This window comes from Pseudogymnoascus destructans (assembly GCF_001641265.1).
Source record: "Pseudogymnoascus destructans isolate 20631-21 unplaced genomic scaffold scaffold_11, whole genome shotgun sequence".
In the NCBI taxonomy this organism is placed as follows: domain Eukaryota; kingdom Fungi; phylum Ascomycota; class Leotiomycetes; order Thelebolales; family Thelebolaceae; genus Pseudogymnoascus; species Pseudogymnoascus destructans.
In genome coordinates this window covers 127,780-142,157 of record NW_020167530.1, presented here as the reverse complement: position 1 = coordinate 142,157, position 14,378 = coordinate 127,780, and the positions used below count along the sequence as shown (strand labels likewise).

The following is a 14,378-nucleotide window of genomic DNA, read 5'->3' as shown; positions in this document are numbered from 1 at the left end:
GAATAGGATACGAGATCCTAAAGAACCCCCTCAAGCACAGAGGCAATTGTGAACAAGAGTGTTGATAGCTACGAGCTACCGGAAGTCAAACTCTTCCGTATCGAGTCGCAGTCGATACACCCCCGAATCAAGATGTCGCGCAAGACGACACAAAACCCACCACCCGACAATGACGGTCAACCGCTACGAATGACAACTAGGCAAACCGCCACAGCGGGCACGACCGCAGGGCCATCCGAAAGCCCCCCGGATCGCATAGCGAACCTCGAGAACGAGATGCGGGAGCTCAAGGCGATGGTAGCCAGCCTCGTAGCTAGCCAGACCCGAATACCGTCTACGCCACCACCGGCTGCCGACGCCCCAGTGCGCACCATTGAGGCCGACGAAGACGAACAGCCTGCACCGACAATGCGAAACACGCCCGGCACCGTTCGACTGCCACCTGTCGACAATGCGCGCTCTCCTTCAATCCCGGGTCTACCCCGACAGTACACCGTGGACCCTCCGAACCGTTACAAGAAATCCACCATCTCTGAGAAGATTACGCCGCTGGGATAGAACATACCTTTATGCAATGGAGCGCGTCCATTCGGGACCGACTTGTAGTCAATGAGGACCACTACCCTACCGACGTCTCGAGAAGAGCGTTGATATGGGGAACTACGACCGGCCTGGCAAAGAAATATCTGGAACCCCAATACCTATCGGATACGCATGGCTTCCAGAGCGCAGACGAAATGATGGACCTATTAGGATCATATTACCTTACGGGTAATGAGACCGAACAGGCCCGGAACGAATTCGACGATATGCAGATGGGCGAAAAGGGTCACTTACACGAAACCTTCCCCGAGTTCAAAGCCCGCTTCCAAAGTGCGGCGATTACGGGACAAGTATCACAATCGGAGTGGTTTCGGTATATGTGGAACAAGCTCACACCGCAATTCCGCAGCCGCGTGGCGGTCGTGAAGGACCAATGGAAAGGCGATTACCTCACCATGGTCCGAGCCTTAACCGCCTTCGACCAAGAGCGACGCAGGAACGGCGAGTTGAGCTCCCAGTCCAAGAGCGGCGAGTCGAGCTTCCCAGGACGGGCCCGCCTCGGCTCATCCAGGTTCCCGCCTGTGGAGGCCGCCAAGACCCAACCACCGAAGACGACAAGAAGTCCGTTGGGTTCCTTCCAGAGGACTCCTTTCATACCCACCGCCCCCAAGCCGGACATAACAGGTCGCGTGCGGACCGCCGTGCCGGCTGCGTCTGGAAACTGTTTCAAATGCGGGAAGCCCGGTCATTTCCAGGACAGGTGCCCGCTCAACCCCACAGTCAAAGAGATTGACCGCGATACCCCTGAACCCGAAGAGCAGTGGGAGGAGGCAGTCGAACTCCAATCGGATGCGTCCCTGGAGGAAAACGACGAGGCCTAGGGAAAGGCTCCTTCCTAGGTCTACGCAAATGTGATCTGCGAGATCTCGACCTACAAGAACTCTTGGGCGGAACCCAGTTCTTAGTCGACACGACGCTGAGTCTGAACGGACTCGGTGTGCAAACGAAGGCTCTCGCAGACACAGGAGCAAACGGATACCTCGTCATCAACAAGCCCTTCGCGCTACGACTGTCGAAGGCGCTTCAGAGCCCCATACGGAAACTGCCCTACTCTGTACCCATACGTGGTTTTCAGCGAAAAATCCAAAGTCACGTATCGGAGTATATTCGGTTGCACTTAACAGTCGAAGGACGCCGAATATATAACTGCCCCTTTGTGCTCCTGGACCTCGGAGCGCAAGATGTGATAATTGGGAGGAAGCTTTTCAGCCGCTTCCGAATACTACTCGACTCTGCAAAGAGCCGGCTAGTATGGCCAAAGGAGTACCCGCCTACTCCTAGCTGGAGCAAGGAGATCACCTTGCCCTACCACTCGCGCGAAATGTCCATTCGACATCCTTCTCACCAGTCGGATGCGAATCGTAGGGATGCCGCAATCCACCACGAAGACAGACGCCGCGCAGGCGGACGCTCGATGGAAATGAAAGTGATAATTTCGGACTCCGGAATGACCACCGACACTGCCCCGAGTACACCTCAGATCCCAGGGGTACCTTTCTTGCCACCGGCGAAGCCTGTACAAAGCTTCACGCCGGTGCACATCTGCGAGATCGGTGCAAACGCCTTCCACCACGAGATGATGCGAAGCGATGCCGAGTTCTTCCAGACCAGCCTTTACGAGATCGATCAGATCATTCGGGAAAAAGAATCCGAAGAGGATGACGAGACGATATCACTCATCCAGGAGAAACTCCCGCCTGTGCACCGAAAGTACACCGACGTCTTCTCAAAATCGGAATCTGATAAATTACCACCACACCGGGTATACGATCATAAGATACAGCTAGAGGCGCCGTTACCAAACGCTTTCTCCCCGCTCTACCGGCAAGGCACCAAAGAGCTTAAGGCTACCAAGCAATACCTGCTGGAGAACCTGGAGAAAGGCTTCATCGTCAATAGCAATAGCCCCTTTGCGTCCCCTATACTCTTCGTTAAGAAAGCGGACGGCAAACTGAGGTTCTGCATTGATTACCGCAAGCTGAACGGACTCACCCGCAACGATCCGTACCCTATACCGCGCATCGACGAACTACTTGGACGGGTGTCGAAAGCCAAGATTTTCACGAAACTAGATATCCGACAAGCCTTCCATCGCATACGAATGCACCCTGACTCCGAAGAGTATACTACCTTTCGGACTCGATATGGATCTTATAAGTGCAAGGTGCTGCCGTTCGGACTGACCAACGGCCCCGCAACGTACCAGCGCTACATGAACGACGTCCTCATGCAATACTTGGACGACTTCTGTACGGCTTACCTCGACGACATTCTCATATACTCCGAGGACCCTACGGAACATATAGAGCACGTACACAAAGTCCTACAGCGCCTTCGTGAGGCAGGGCTACAAGCCGACCTCAAGAAGTGCGAGTTCAATGTTACCCGAACTAAGTACCTGGGTTACATACTGACCACTTCCGGTGTCGAGGCGGACCCCGACAAGATCGAACCCCTTCGAAACTGGATTCGACCGACCACCGTTACCGGTGTGAAATCCTATCTAGGCTTCTGTGGGTTCTACCGCCAGTTCATACGCAATTTCGGGAAGATCGCGAAGCCCCTGACTACCATCACGAGCCCCTCGGAGCCGTTCCTATGGACTGAGGAATGTGAGAACGCCTTTGAAGAATTACGGCGGCAGCTACTAGCGGTGCAGGCACTACACCACTTCAACCCCGAATTGCCTACGAAGCTAGAGACCGACTCTTCAGACGGAGTCGTCGCCGGCGTGCTATCACAAGAGCACCCGGACCAGCTCTGGTACCCAGTGAGCTTCTACAGCCACGTCCTTACCGGCCATGAGATCAACTGGGAAATCCATGACAAGGAACTCTTCGCCATCGTGAAAGCGTTCGCGAAATGGAGACCTGAGTTGGCCTCTGTTACGCAGCGAGTCGAGGTGTATACGGACCACCGCTCGCTCGAATACTTCATGACGACGAAGGTTCTCACCGCGAAGCAGGTGCGATGGATGGAACTACTATCCGACTTCAACTTCCACATTACGTATACGGCAGGTAAGAATAACCTGAAGGCTGATATTCTGAGCCGAAGAGACCAAGACCTCGTAATGCAACAGAAAGTCAAGTTGGATAGTCGTGCGAGGGTGTTGCTTGGCCCTGCCCGCCTACACCCCCGTATCAGTGCCGAGTTGGCCGACAGTTATGTAGCATCGATCAATGCCATCGACCCCCCAAAGGCGCAGATGCCCTTCGATCTGATCGAGGCACTATGCGTAGACAACCGGAAGTCGTTCGCCGAGACACGCGCGAAACAACCCTTACCGGATGGGTACGCCCTAGCCGACCAACTCCTCCTGTACAAAGACCGCCTATGTGTGAACCGCCACACCGAGCTGTGTACGAAACTCATCCGAGAGGCGCATGACCAGGTGTCGACGGCGCACCCCAGCGGCCGGAGGACCTACCAGTTGCTTGCCCAGAAGTATCGCTGGGTCGGTATGGAAGCGGACTGCATACGGTATGTGCGTAACTGCGCGACATGCCGCCTTTCGCACACCAATGTCACAAAGCAACAGGGCTTTCTACACCCCCTACCGGTACCCGACTACCCTATGCAACACCTTACGATGGACTTCAAGGAGTTCCCAAGGGACAAGCACGGGTACGACAGCATCCTAGTGTTTATGGACCGCCTCGGGAAGAGTTCGGTGACCATACCGTGTTATAAGACTACAGATGCACGACAAATGGCGCAGCTGTTCATCGAATGGATATATCGATTCGGGCACACCCCGGTATCGATCGTCAGTGACCGCGGACCCCAATTCGTGTCATCCTTCTGGCACGAGTTCTGCCGGATCATCGGCGTCAAGATCAAGCTGTCGACAGCCTATCACAAGCAGACCGACGGGCAGACGGAAATCATGAATCGGTATATCGATCAGAGACTGAGGCCCTTCGTATCACATTACCAGGACAACTGGAGCGAGCTCATTCCCATCATGGATCGGGTGCAAATGACCCTTCCCCATGCCTCGATCGGAATGACCCCCTACCGACTCAAGTACGGAACTGATCCGCGCACCAGTTGGGACTGGGAAACCCTGAAAGCCACGACCCCTAGGGAAGTCATGAACCAGAAGGAAGCCAAAGCAGTAGCAAACCGCATGCACTCCGCATGGATTTACGCAAAGGAGAACATGGCCAAAGCACAAGAGGATATGTCTAAATACGCGAATCGACGCCGACGAGCCATTGACTGGGACGTAGGAGACAAGGTTTACCTATCGACCAAGAATCTGAAAAATCACCGCCCTAGCCGTAAGCTGGGGCAACAATGGGTCGGACCCTATACGGTACTGGAACAAATCGGACACGCCTTCCGACTAGACCTACCGAAGGGTTCCCAAATACACGATGTCTTCTCTCCAGACGTACTCATCAAGGCTCCGAATAACCCGCTGCCCGGTCAAGCAGCGCCTGAGCCAAGCAGCAAAGTCGTAGACGGCCTAGAGGAGTGGGAGGTCGAAAAGATCCTCGCCGTAAGGATCCGGCGAAAACAACTTCAATACCAGGTATCCTGGGTCGGATACGATCCGGACCCGGAATGGTACCCCGCCTCAAACTTTAAGAACTCCCCCTACAAAATCCGGGAGTTCCACGCGGAGTACCCAAACCTGCCAGGACCACCGCAGGACCTACCCGGCTGGATCACGGAATGGGAGACAGGCAAACCAAGCTACGATCACGAGAGGCACGGCAAAGCAGAGGAAAACAGCGTCGTTGCTACCTACGACACTAAACTAAACACCCTCTAAGCCAGGGCACCCTCAGAGCCGTAGCCCTTGCGGAAGCCACCCTTCCCAAACGTCTCACCGGCGTCGCAACAAGCGGCTACCACCATGAGAGACGAAGGGTCGAAGTGACCCCACGCGAAAGACCACGCCCGAGTTCCCTCCGGCACAGGGCCCGTTCACCCAATCGGGTTCTCCCCATTCCCCTCCTCCTCCTCCCCCCTCTTCCTCTTCCCGCCATTGCGGGGAGCCACCGCAACAGCCCCGGCCAACTTCCCCACCGCCTTCTCCACCTTCGCGACCGCAGTCGCCACGAAGCTCACCTCCTTCCCCACCTTGTCGGTGGTTTTATCCACCGTCCCCAGCAAGGAGACGGCGCGGGCCTGCCCCGCGAGGAGCTTCCCCGTATCCTCCTTCAACCCCTCCACCGCGGCGGTGAGGTCCTACCTAGGAGTCAGACCCAGAACAAGAACAACAGAAAGGGGAAAACTTACCTTGATGGCAGCGAGGGTGGCCAGCCCCTGAATGTACTGCGCCCCCTCAAAGGGGGAGCGCAGGGCCGGCATGGCGGCGCTGGAGAGGTCGGCCACGCGCGCGACCTCCTTGTAGGTCTTGAGGGTGGTGGCCGGGACGGGAGGGGTGGCCGCTTCGGCGGCGACGATGGCGGCATATTCCTCCTCGAGGAACCAGAGAATCTATCCCCCAGAAAGTCAGCACAGGAAACCAACCACCAGACCGAACAGCACCCGAGAACTCACCGGCACACATGGTGCCTTCTGCTTCACGCAGTAGGCGCACTTGGAGCTTTTCTCGCTCCAAACGCACTCGTGCTCCATGGGAGCATCGTCGGGTGTCCCAATACGGCGCACGCATCTCATACAGAGGACGCGGTACGCAGCCGGGAGGGCCCCGGGGGGCAGCAGGACGGGCATCTTCGCGAAAAGGTTTCCTACAAAACCGTCAGCCCCAAGCCCAGAAGTTATCACCTACGCGTCGGCGCGCAATCATCACCTACTCGGTCGTCTGGTTTGTTTTGTTTCCTATGAAACAATCAGATTAGTATACAGTATACGAACAAGAGGGGCTACTTACTGGATTCGGGAGGTGGGTTCGTAGGCGGTGTTGTTGTAAAAAGAAGCCTTCGAATCCTGGGTGGAATCGGTTGCTCCATAACAACCGCTTAGAACAATGAATTTCTGAGGAGTAGTAGCGCGCGCACAGTAACTAAGAAACTCGCGACGCGCAACACCACAACTGGATACTATACGGTGCCAACTCGGACCTCAACAACCCGCTTTTATTAGGAACAAAGCACGCTCCGCGATCCATCCCACGGACGCATTCAGCACCACGATCTTCGAACAAAGACTACCTAGACCATACCGACACTCGGCTACCATTCGGTCGGCACACGGAGCCACGCGCTTTGAGGACAAAGCACTCTCTCAAGGGGGGGGGTAATGTAAGGATGCCTCCTTACACGGGGTACCCTCGGACCCGTAAGACAACGCGGAATAGGCGACATAGTAGTATAGCAGCATAGATGTTCTAGGGTCGGGGTCGATTCGGGCGGCAGACGGGAGTGGATCTACCGGTACACTAAGGCCTAGCCGAGTCGGACCCCATTTAGGTACATAAGGGGTAGGAAGCTATAAGCTCCCCTTTCATCTTTTTTGTATCCTTCGTAGTAGACCTATAGGATTGCACCGACTCATATCCGACTCGCACTCCCATATGCCACTTCTCGTGATACGGTGCCCTGCGTCCTTACAAAAGGAGTGTAGTTCTCTCATTTTCCAAGACTTTCCATGACTAACCAGGCTTGGTAAATGTATTAGAAATCAAGTGCGACCCACAACTAGCTTGCTAATCATGTAGTTGGTTCCTAGCCTATAGGAAGTGAAAAGGAGGTCCAAGGTCAGAGTACCTATAGACAAATTATGTCATAACTTAACCAATCTTGTGGGTAACTAAGGAGCGATGACGTGTAATTAATCATAGAGGGTTGTAGAAGCTTCTAGAGCTATCGGTCATGTTCCTAGGCCTCTAGTTGGTAGAGATATGCCATGTGGTAGTATTGGCCCACCCCCTTAAGGAGGAGATTTTCTTAATAACTTGTTCAATGAGTGTCCAAATGATATGCCGTGATGTATGTAGCATAAACAGATGTAGTAGAAGAGTTTGCAGCAATCGTTGAGTAGTATTGCTTCTGTTGTTGGTGTGATAAGCCAAGATATGTATGGTGACTTGTAGGTTTGAGGAGGAGATTTCTAAGTTTGCTCTTGAGTTTGATAGCAAACTGAGTGCAACGAATGTCAGTATGACAGTACTGGCATATCGAGGCTAAGCTGCTTAAACTCAATATTTGCAGCTTCACATTGCTTTTTTAAGGCATCCTTCCATTGTCGTCGGTTGCGAAACACATATATATGACGCCGAAGTTTGCTAAGAACAGCTACTGACTCATTTTCTGGTAGCGGGCAGCTCCATACTCAAGGCGGTATGCGTTTGGCTCATCTGCTGGTACTGCCTTTAACGATGTTAAAGCAGCTTGAACAGCAAGGTTTATAATGTGCCCAATACATCTGACATCACCTTCTTTTGTTGTATATGCCCATGGTTGCTGTAATGTAGTTTCGTTCTTGCATGCTAAGTTCTCATATTCTGAGAGCATGGTAGTGTTTGCAGAAGCGTTATCACGAGTGATAGTAAAAACTGCAGGAGTAATACCATAGTCGTCTGTAACAGCTATTAACTGCCCTGCAAGATATTCACCAGAATGGATTGGCTCTTGAAGCTCAATAACATCTAAGACTGTACATCGTAACTGCCACTTATCAGAGATCCAATGTGCTGTTACTGCAGCATATTCAGAATAGTTGCGTGCAGACCAAGTATCAGTTGTTAAAGATATCCGTCCACCTTGTGCAGTATGCTGCTGTAATTCAAGTTGTAACCTTGCTTTATGAATGCAAAATATCTGTTGCAAGTCTCTTGCAATTGTCGTCCATCCAGTTACAAGTGTTGTTGGATTTAAATGGCTAACAAGCTGCCAGAAGGATAGACTCTCAGATGTATGCAATGGTAGGTTATTAGACACAATAAATGAGAGTAGAAGCTCTCTAAATTTTGACGAATTTGGTGCATGGCTAGGTACTTTGCGAGGCTGGAAGAATGTAGCTGTAGTTGAAGAAGAAGGCTGTGTATCTCCGTCTTGAACATGTTTTTTCTTATATTGTGCATGTATTGCTGGATATTGTGTCTTTAAATGCTTCCAAAGATTACTCGTTGTCTGCATCTTTGTAGGTTGTGATGGTGTATATGTGCAATGTGGCTGCAAGCACTTAAATGATATTCTTAAAGGTGCATTATCAAGAATAGTACGAGAGTATAGACCCTTTGCAAAGAGGATTGAGTCAGAATCTGGTAACAGTTGGTCTTGAGGCCGTACATGCATGCGTACAAGTGGTAGGGGCAAGAGTGGATCTTGAGAGGCATTCTCATATTCGCCCGGGTCGTCTAGGGGCGGCGGTGATAGCGAAGACTCGCTCATCTTGATGATGGTAAGTATCACAGTAATATTCAAGTCATTGAAAGCTTCACTTTGCCTATGCTATAATTCTGTCTACGTCCTTACCCCGCTCTCTTGGCTGTCTTGGCAACTACTCGAGTACTACTCGAGTAGTTCAGATTTCTTCGAGTCGAGTACTACTCGGGCAACACTGGTCTACATTCTTGGCTGCCTCAATAGCATAAGTGTTCTCGTCGACCTCCGTGGTACATGTCCTTCTGGAGCTCCCCGGTTCTATAGTGCGGCGACGGATGAAGTGATCACCACGGCTTCAAGCTGTGAGCCGGCCTGCTCTAAAGCAGAAATGAGGAGAGTGTTTGTGCCGCCAATAGCTGGCATTGAGGGTCTCGTTGAGCTTGGATGGCGATGAGGGGACGAGGACGGGAGACCTATGACGATGGAGGGATAGATAGTGATAATGGAAAAGGAGCTCAACAAGACAACATCGCTAGCAGCGGCATCGGCCCAAACCAAGGCATCGCCGATATCTTGTGCACGCAGTATCCCGAGCACAAGAATATCTCGATCGGTGACCCCGAGACGGGTTATTTGTTCAAGAAGGATGCAAATGGCAGGATTGTCAAGATCTCGAACTTTCCCGGCATGTCGCGTATTTCGGGGCAGAAGGCGGTGGAGGCGACTGGGAAGGAATGGATCAGCTTTCCCCAGAGTATTTTGGATACAGCCAAGGCCTTGGAAAGCTTAAATGGGGGGGCTACATGGCTTAGCGATGGGACTGCAAATGCAGATATAGACCATTATCAAATTCAAGACCTCAATGAGGAACTATAACGTAAGTCATGGCGTAACGCGGGGGATGGCGTAACGCGGTGGAAATTTGAAGAGAACACAACAAATCTGTAAATTTAACTACAATCAACGATAATACATGATCCACCGTCACTCTTAGATTGTTCCCCTGCTTCTTCCTCAATATACTCGTCAATTTAAATGTCTGAGGAGGCGTTCTTATCCTTTGTTTTGCGCTTTTTCTTACTTGGGTTATGTGTCACCTTTTCCGCCTCCATCACCGCATCACACAACTCTTGCATAGAAACATGAAAGTGACCCTTCAGAATAACCCTTTTCCCCTTCGTACGTACCGTACGTTGCTTTATAACTGATCGCAGGTTGTTGGCATCGAGTTGGTGGACAATGCTGCGTGCTCGAAGTTGCTCTGACGCAACTGAGTTTTTGGATGTACGTCCGCACTGGTGTTGACAGCACCCCACCACTATTAATCGTAGTTGTAAGAAGCACATTTGCAGAGCGTAAGGTCATCCCATCTGGGGGGGAGCTGTTGATAAAGACTCGGTCAAAAATATCATACTGATGTGGTGTTTTTGGTCGGTCAGCCTCGACTGATGGTTCAGCATTGAGCAGCATACGCAATGCTCGCTGGGGATTAAAAGGAAACAAGCCAGCGCCATGGTATGCTGACTCAATGTTCTGATGGTTGCATACATCAAGCCGTGCCTGGATGTATGCCTCCATCCATTCATACTTCTGTATGCGCGCAAGTTGCGCTTGGTTGAGTGGGGAGTGTCAGACGCTTTTTTAGCGGGCCGAATATCGCAACATCCAGTGGTTGTAGTAAGTGCGATGTATGAGGGGGAAGTATCAGTAATACAATATGGTTCTGCATGCAATGCGCAATGAAACTCCCGCTAATGTGTGAGTCGTGGCCATCACATATAAGAAGCCGGTGCTGACCATCTGCTTTTGTACGTGTTGTTGGCTCAAAGATGCGTTTTAACCACTCCAACCCATGGAGGTTGCTTGTCCAGCCTTTCGTATTCGCAGAGAAGAACCACTGGTCGATGACTGCGGTGTTACGACGGAACAAGAAGGCTGGCCAACTACAGGACAGGAAGGAGGGAGGTCGCATGAGACCGGCCCTGGTACCTGGAGGGGCAGCGGGGAATAGTAGTTCCGAAAGTATCACGTGACGGACTCGCAGGATGATGAGAAGAGTCCTAAGAGTCCAGGACTCCGAGGACTCGAGTGAGTTCCCAGGAGTCCACTAGGCACGTGATGGACTCGCAGGATGATGAGAAGAGTCCTAAGAGTCCAGGACTCTGAGGACTCGAGTGAGTTCCCAAGAGTCCACTAGGCACGACGCCACTATATAAGTAGATAGTATTTCCTTAGATAGGAGCTTCGTGCTCAACTCAATACAGTATTTGTTATATACTAGTAACGTGTTACTTGAAGCCTTTGTGTCTGATCCCCTGCCTCCTCTGATAAGTAAACCTTTACGCAAGAGAACCTCTGTGTCTTCTATCGTTTAGAAGTCAGCGTTACATGCGGGCGGAATCCATGATTGGAGAACGTTCTTGCCCTTAAAGATCCCGAGGGGTGGGAGGATGTACAGGTCGCTATTGGGCGACGGATCGAAACTGTACACATGGATGGTGCAACAAAACCAGTGCTTACGGCATGGTTTAACGCGTACACCAAGGTGGTTCAAGAGTTTGGAATCACGCAAGAGAACACATATAACATGGATGAATCCGGATTTTCGATTGGGACAATGGAATCTACTTGGATTATACTTGATTCACCGCTTCGTACGAAGCATCAAGCGCATCCTGGCCGTCAGGAATGGGTTTCGATGGTCGAGTGCATCTGCACAGACGGAGGGGATGTCGTTGTATGAATCGTGGTACCCAGTCGCGACCGAGGGAAAATCGTGGTTGGGGTAGAAGTAAGTTTGGCGTCGTGTCGTCAAAATTGAGTGACCGGTGCGACCGGAGTTCTTCAGCTATTTCCTTCAACAACCGATGCCCTGGAGAATAGCCGCTGATTGTTAGGTTTTTAATCCACTTTAGAAGTATCTGTTCTTGCGCGCCTGATAAATTCTACTGTTTCTGGCGGGCTTGGGAGCGTGTCAAACCTCCATTGACGCGTCGCGTCACTGAACTCTTCTGCAGCCCCAGCACTTTCTCAGCGTGATATGCACTCTTATACTTCTTAGATTGGACGTCTAATACTGCCTGGGCTATTAAAGTTTTACGCTCAGCAACACCCAGGCTTTTACAGCGAACCATTGTTGAGTTATTCACAGTTATCAGAAGTCGGCGGGGTGAATTCCCCGCGTTACGCCATCCCCCGCGTTACGCCATGACTTACGTTAGTCCTCATGTCGCCTAAAAATCTGGAAAGTTCTGTGCGTAGCAGTAATATTCACAGAACCTGTAGTGCAGATGAAGTCGTCGGGTGGATCAAAACCTATCAGTTTAAATTGCTTGCACACTTTCTTCAGACTTTTAGGCATCGCAACTTGCAACTATAGTAAAATTTTAAATCAGATTAGGTTACTTCACAGCCCATGGCTATCATGCTTGTACTAATATCTCTTAACACTTCCGGACCATTTCTCACATGTAGATATCCATCCTCCACTCCGGGCTTCAGCACTCCGGTAACCTGCGATAATTAGCATGTCGGTGTCAAATATGAGAAATTTACTCTACCTCGTCTACATATTGGCCTACATTTCTTCGTACATCCTCACGAACTGTGGATCATCGCGTCCATTCTAATTTTGTCGATGGCTACATTAATTGATCTATCCGGCAATTCTAGCTGGCGAATGTCCATGACGCGCCATTGGGTATTCAGCTCTGAATACTTTGCTTCCATTGCCTCGATGACTACTGGGGAGAAATCAACACTAGTCTGGTTCGTGTATCCCAGGTTGTAGAGATCGGCTGTCATGGTCTAGAGTTGGCGCACATGTATGTTAATATTGGAATTTCTTTATGAGTATTAAAACTTGGCTCGGTAATGGAAACATACACTATTTCCACAACCCAAATGCAATATATGGTATTTGTTAGAGGGAGCTGGAAGATGTTTTGTGAAGAAAGGGCGTAGCTTCCCAAAGTCACAAAACCATTCATAGGAACCAGGGTCCTCGCCTTGGTTTATCTCTTTCTCGAAGACATAGCGCTGGTTCCAGTAGTCAGGGAGAGTAAGCTCAATAAGCTCATCCTCTGTGGCCATTAAGTAGAGCCGACCTCTAAGCAGAAGAAAGAGATTTAAAGTATAATAGCCGATAACGTGCATGTATAACGAAAGTGCCAAACAAGCGAAAGTGCCAAAATCATGCGGCGACCAACCCCCCCAACTAAATGTTAAATTCCTCCACAACAAAACATGCGCCATAAAAATGATGACAGCAAATTAGTGCTAGCTATCCAAGCTATGCAAAGCGACCCAAATTTGCGCCTTCGAGTTGCAGCTAGGATCTATTTCGTAGACCACCGCAAGCTACGTCACCGTTTACAAGGCGTACCTTCACGACGCGATATCCAAGCCAACTTACGGAAATTAAGTAACCTAGAGGAATCAGTTCTTGTTCAGTATATACTTGACTTAGCTGCTAAAGGGTTCCCTCCTCAGTTGTCTATTGTTGAAGATATGGCAAATCGACTACTTGCAACACGCGACGCGCCACGCGTCGGGTCACGTTGGGCTTCAAACTTTGTTAAGCGCCATGTAGAGCTCCGGACACGCTTCCAGCGAAAATACGACTACCAGAGGGCTAAGTGCGAAGATCCAGAAGTCATTCGTGGCTGGTTTGAGCTTGTATGGAACACAATTCTAAAGTATGGCATCAACAATGCAGATATCTACAACTTTGATGAGACTGGGTTTATGATGGGCGTCATCTCAAGCGCAACGGTAGTAACGAGCTCAGATGGGCGGGCAAAGGCAAAAAAGGTGCAGCCTGGCAATCGGGAATGGGTTACAGTAATCCAAGGCGTTAGTTCTCAAGGTTGGGCAGTGCCGCCATTTGTCATTGTGGCAGGTAAAAACCACCTTGCATCTTGGTATGAGAATAGCGGATTTCCAGCAGATTGGGCTGTTACTGCAAATGGCTGGACTACAAACGAGAGAGGTATGGATTGGATTCAGCATTTTGAGAAGCACACAAAGCCCCGGAGTGTTGGTGGTTATCGCTTGTTAGTCCTTGATGGTCATGAGAGCCACCACTCAGACAAGTTTGAGGAGTACTGCAAAGAACACAACATTATTACGCTTTGTATGCCTGCTCACTCTTCCCATATACTCTAACCACTTGATGTTGGCTGTTTTGGCCCATTAAAGAGAGCTTACGGTCGGCAAATTGAAGATATGATGCGGGCTCATATTATTCACATTACTAAGGATGACTTCTTTCCTGCCTTCCACGCTGCATTTAACATTGCAATGACAGAAAGCAATATTCAGGGAGGGTTCCGAGGTGCTGGGCTTCTTCCATTTAGCCCTAAGAGTGTAATATCTACACTTGACCTTAGGTTTAAGACGCCAACACCTCCAACCTCTCGCCCAAACACCGCTCAACCATGGGTTTCTCAGACACCAAATAACCCAACTGAAGCTGTATCACAGTCTACTTTCATTAAAAACCGAATTGCGCATCATCAAAATAGCTCT

At 50.6% G+C, this 14,378-nt stretch overlaps 2 protein-coding genes across 2 annotated transcripts; one reads left to right on the top strand and one right to left on the bottom strand.

Annotated features, from left to right (window-relative positions):
• Window positions 1-5,541: 5,541 nt before the first annotated feature.
• On the bottom strand, window positions 5,542-6,294 carry VC83_04898 (uncharacterized protein; the record flags this gene model as incomplete). The annotated part of the gene is made up of 3 exons (XM_024468524.1): window positions 5,542-5,805; window positions 5,857-6,057; window positions 6,121-6,294. The coding sequence occupies 3 exons, from the start codon at window positions 6,292-6,294 to the stop codon at window positions 5,542-5,544; spliced, it is 639 nt and encodes a 212-aa protein (XP_024323750.1).
• Window positions 6,295-9,299: 3,005 nt separating this feature from the next.
• VC83_04897 (uncharacterized protein) lies at window positions 9,300-9,725 on the top strand (the record flags this gene model as incomplete). The annotated part of the gene is made up of 1 exon (XM_024468523.1): window positions 9,300-9,725. The coding sequence occupies one exon, from the start codon at window positions 9,300-9,302 to the stop codon at window positions 9,723-9,725; it is 426 nt and encodes a 141-aa protein (XP_024323763.1).
• Between the last annotated feature and the right edge of the window lie 4,653 nt (window positions 9,726-14,378).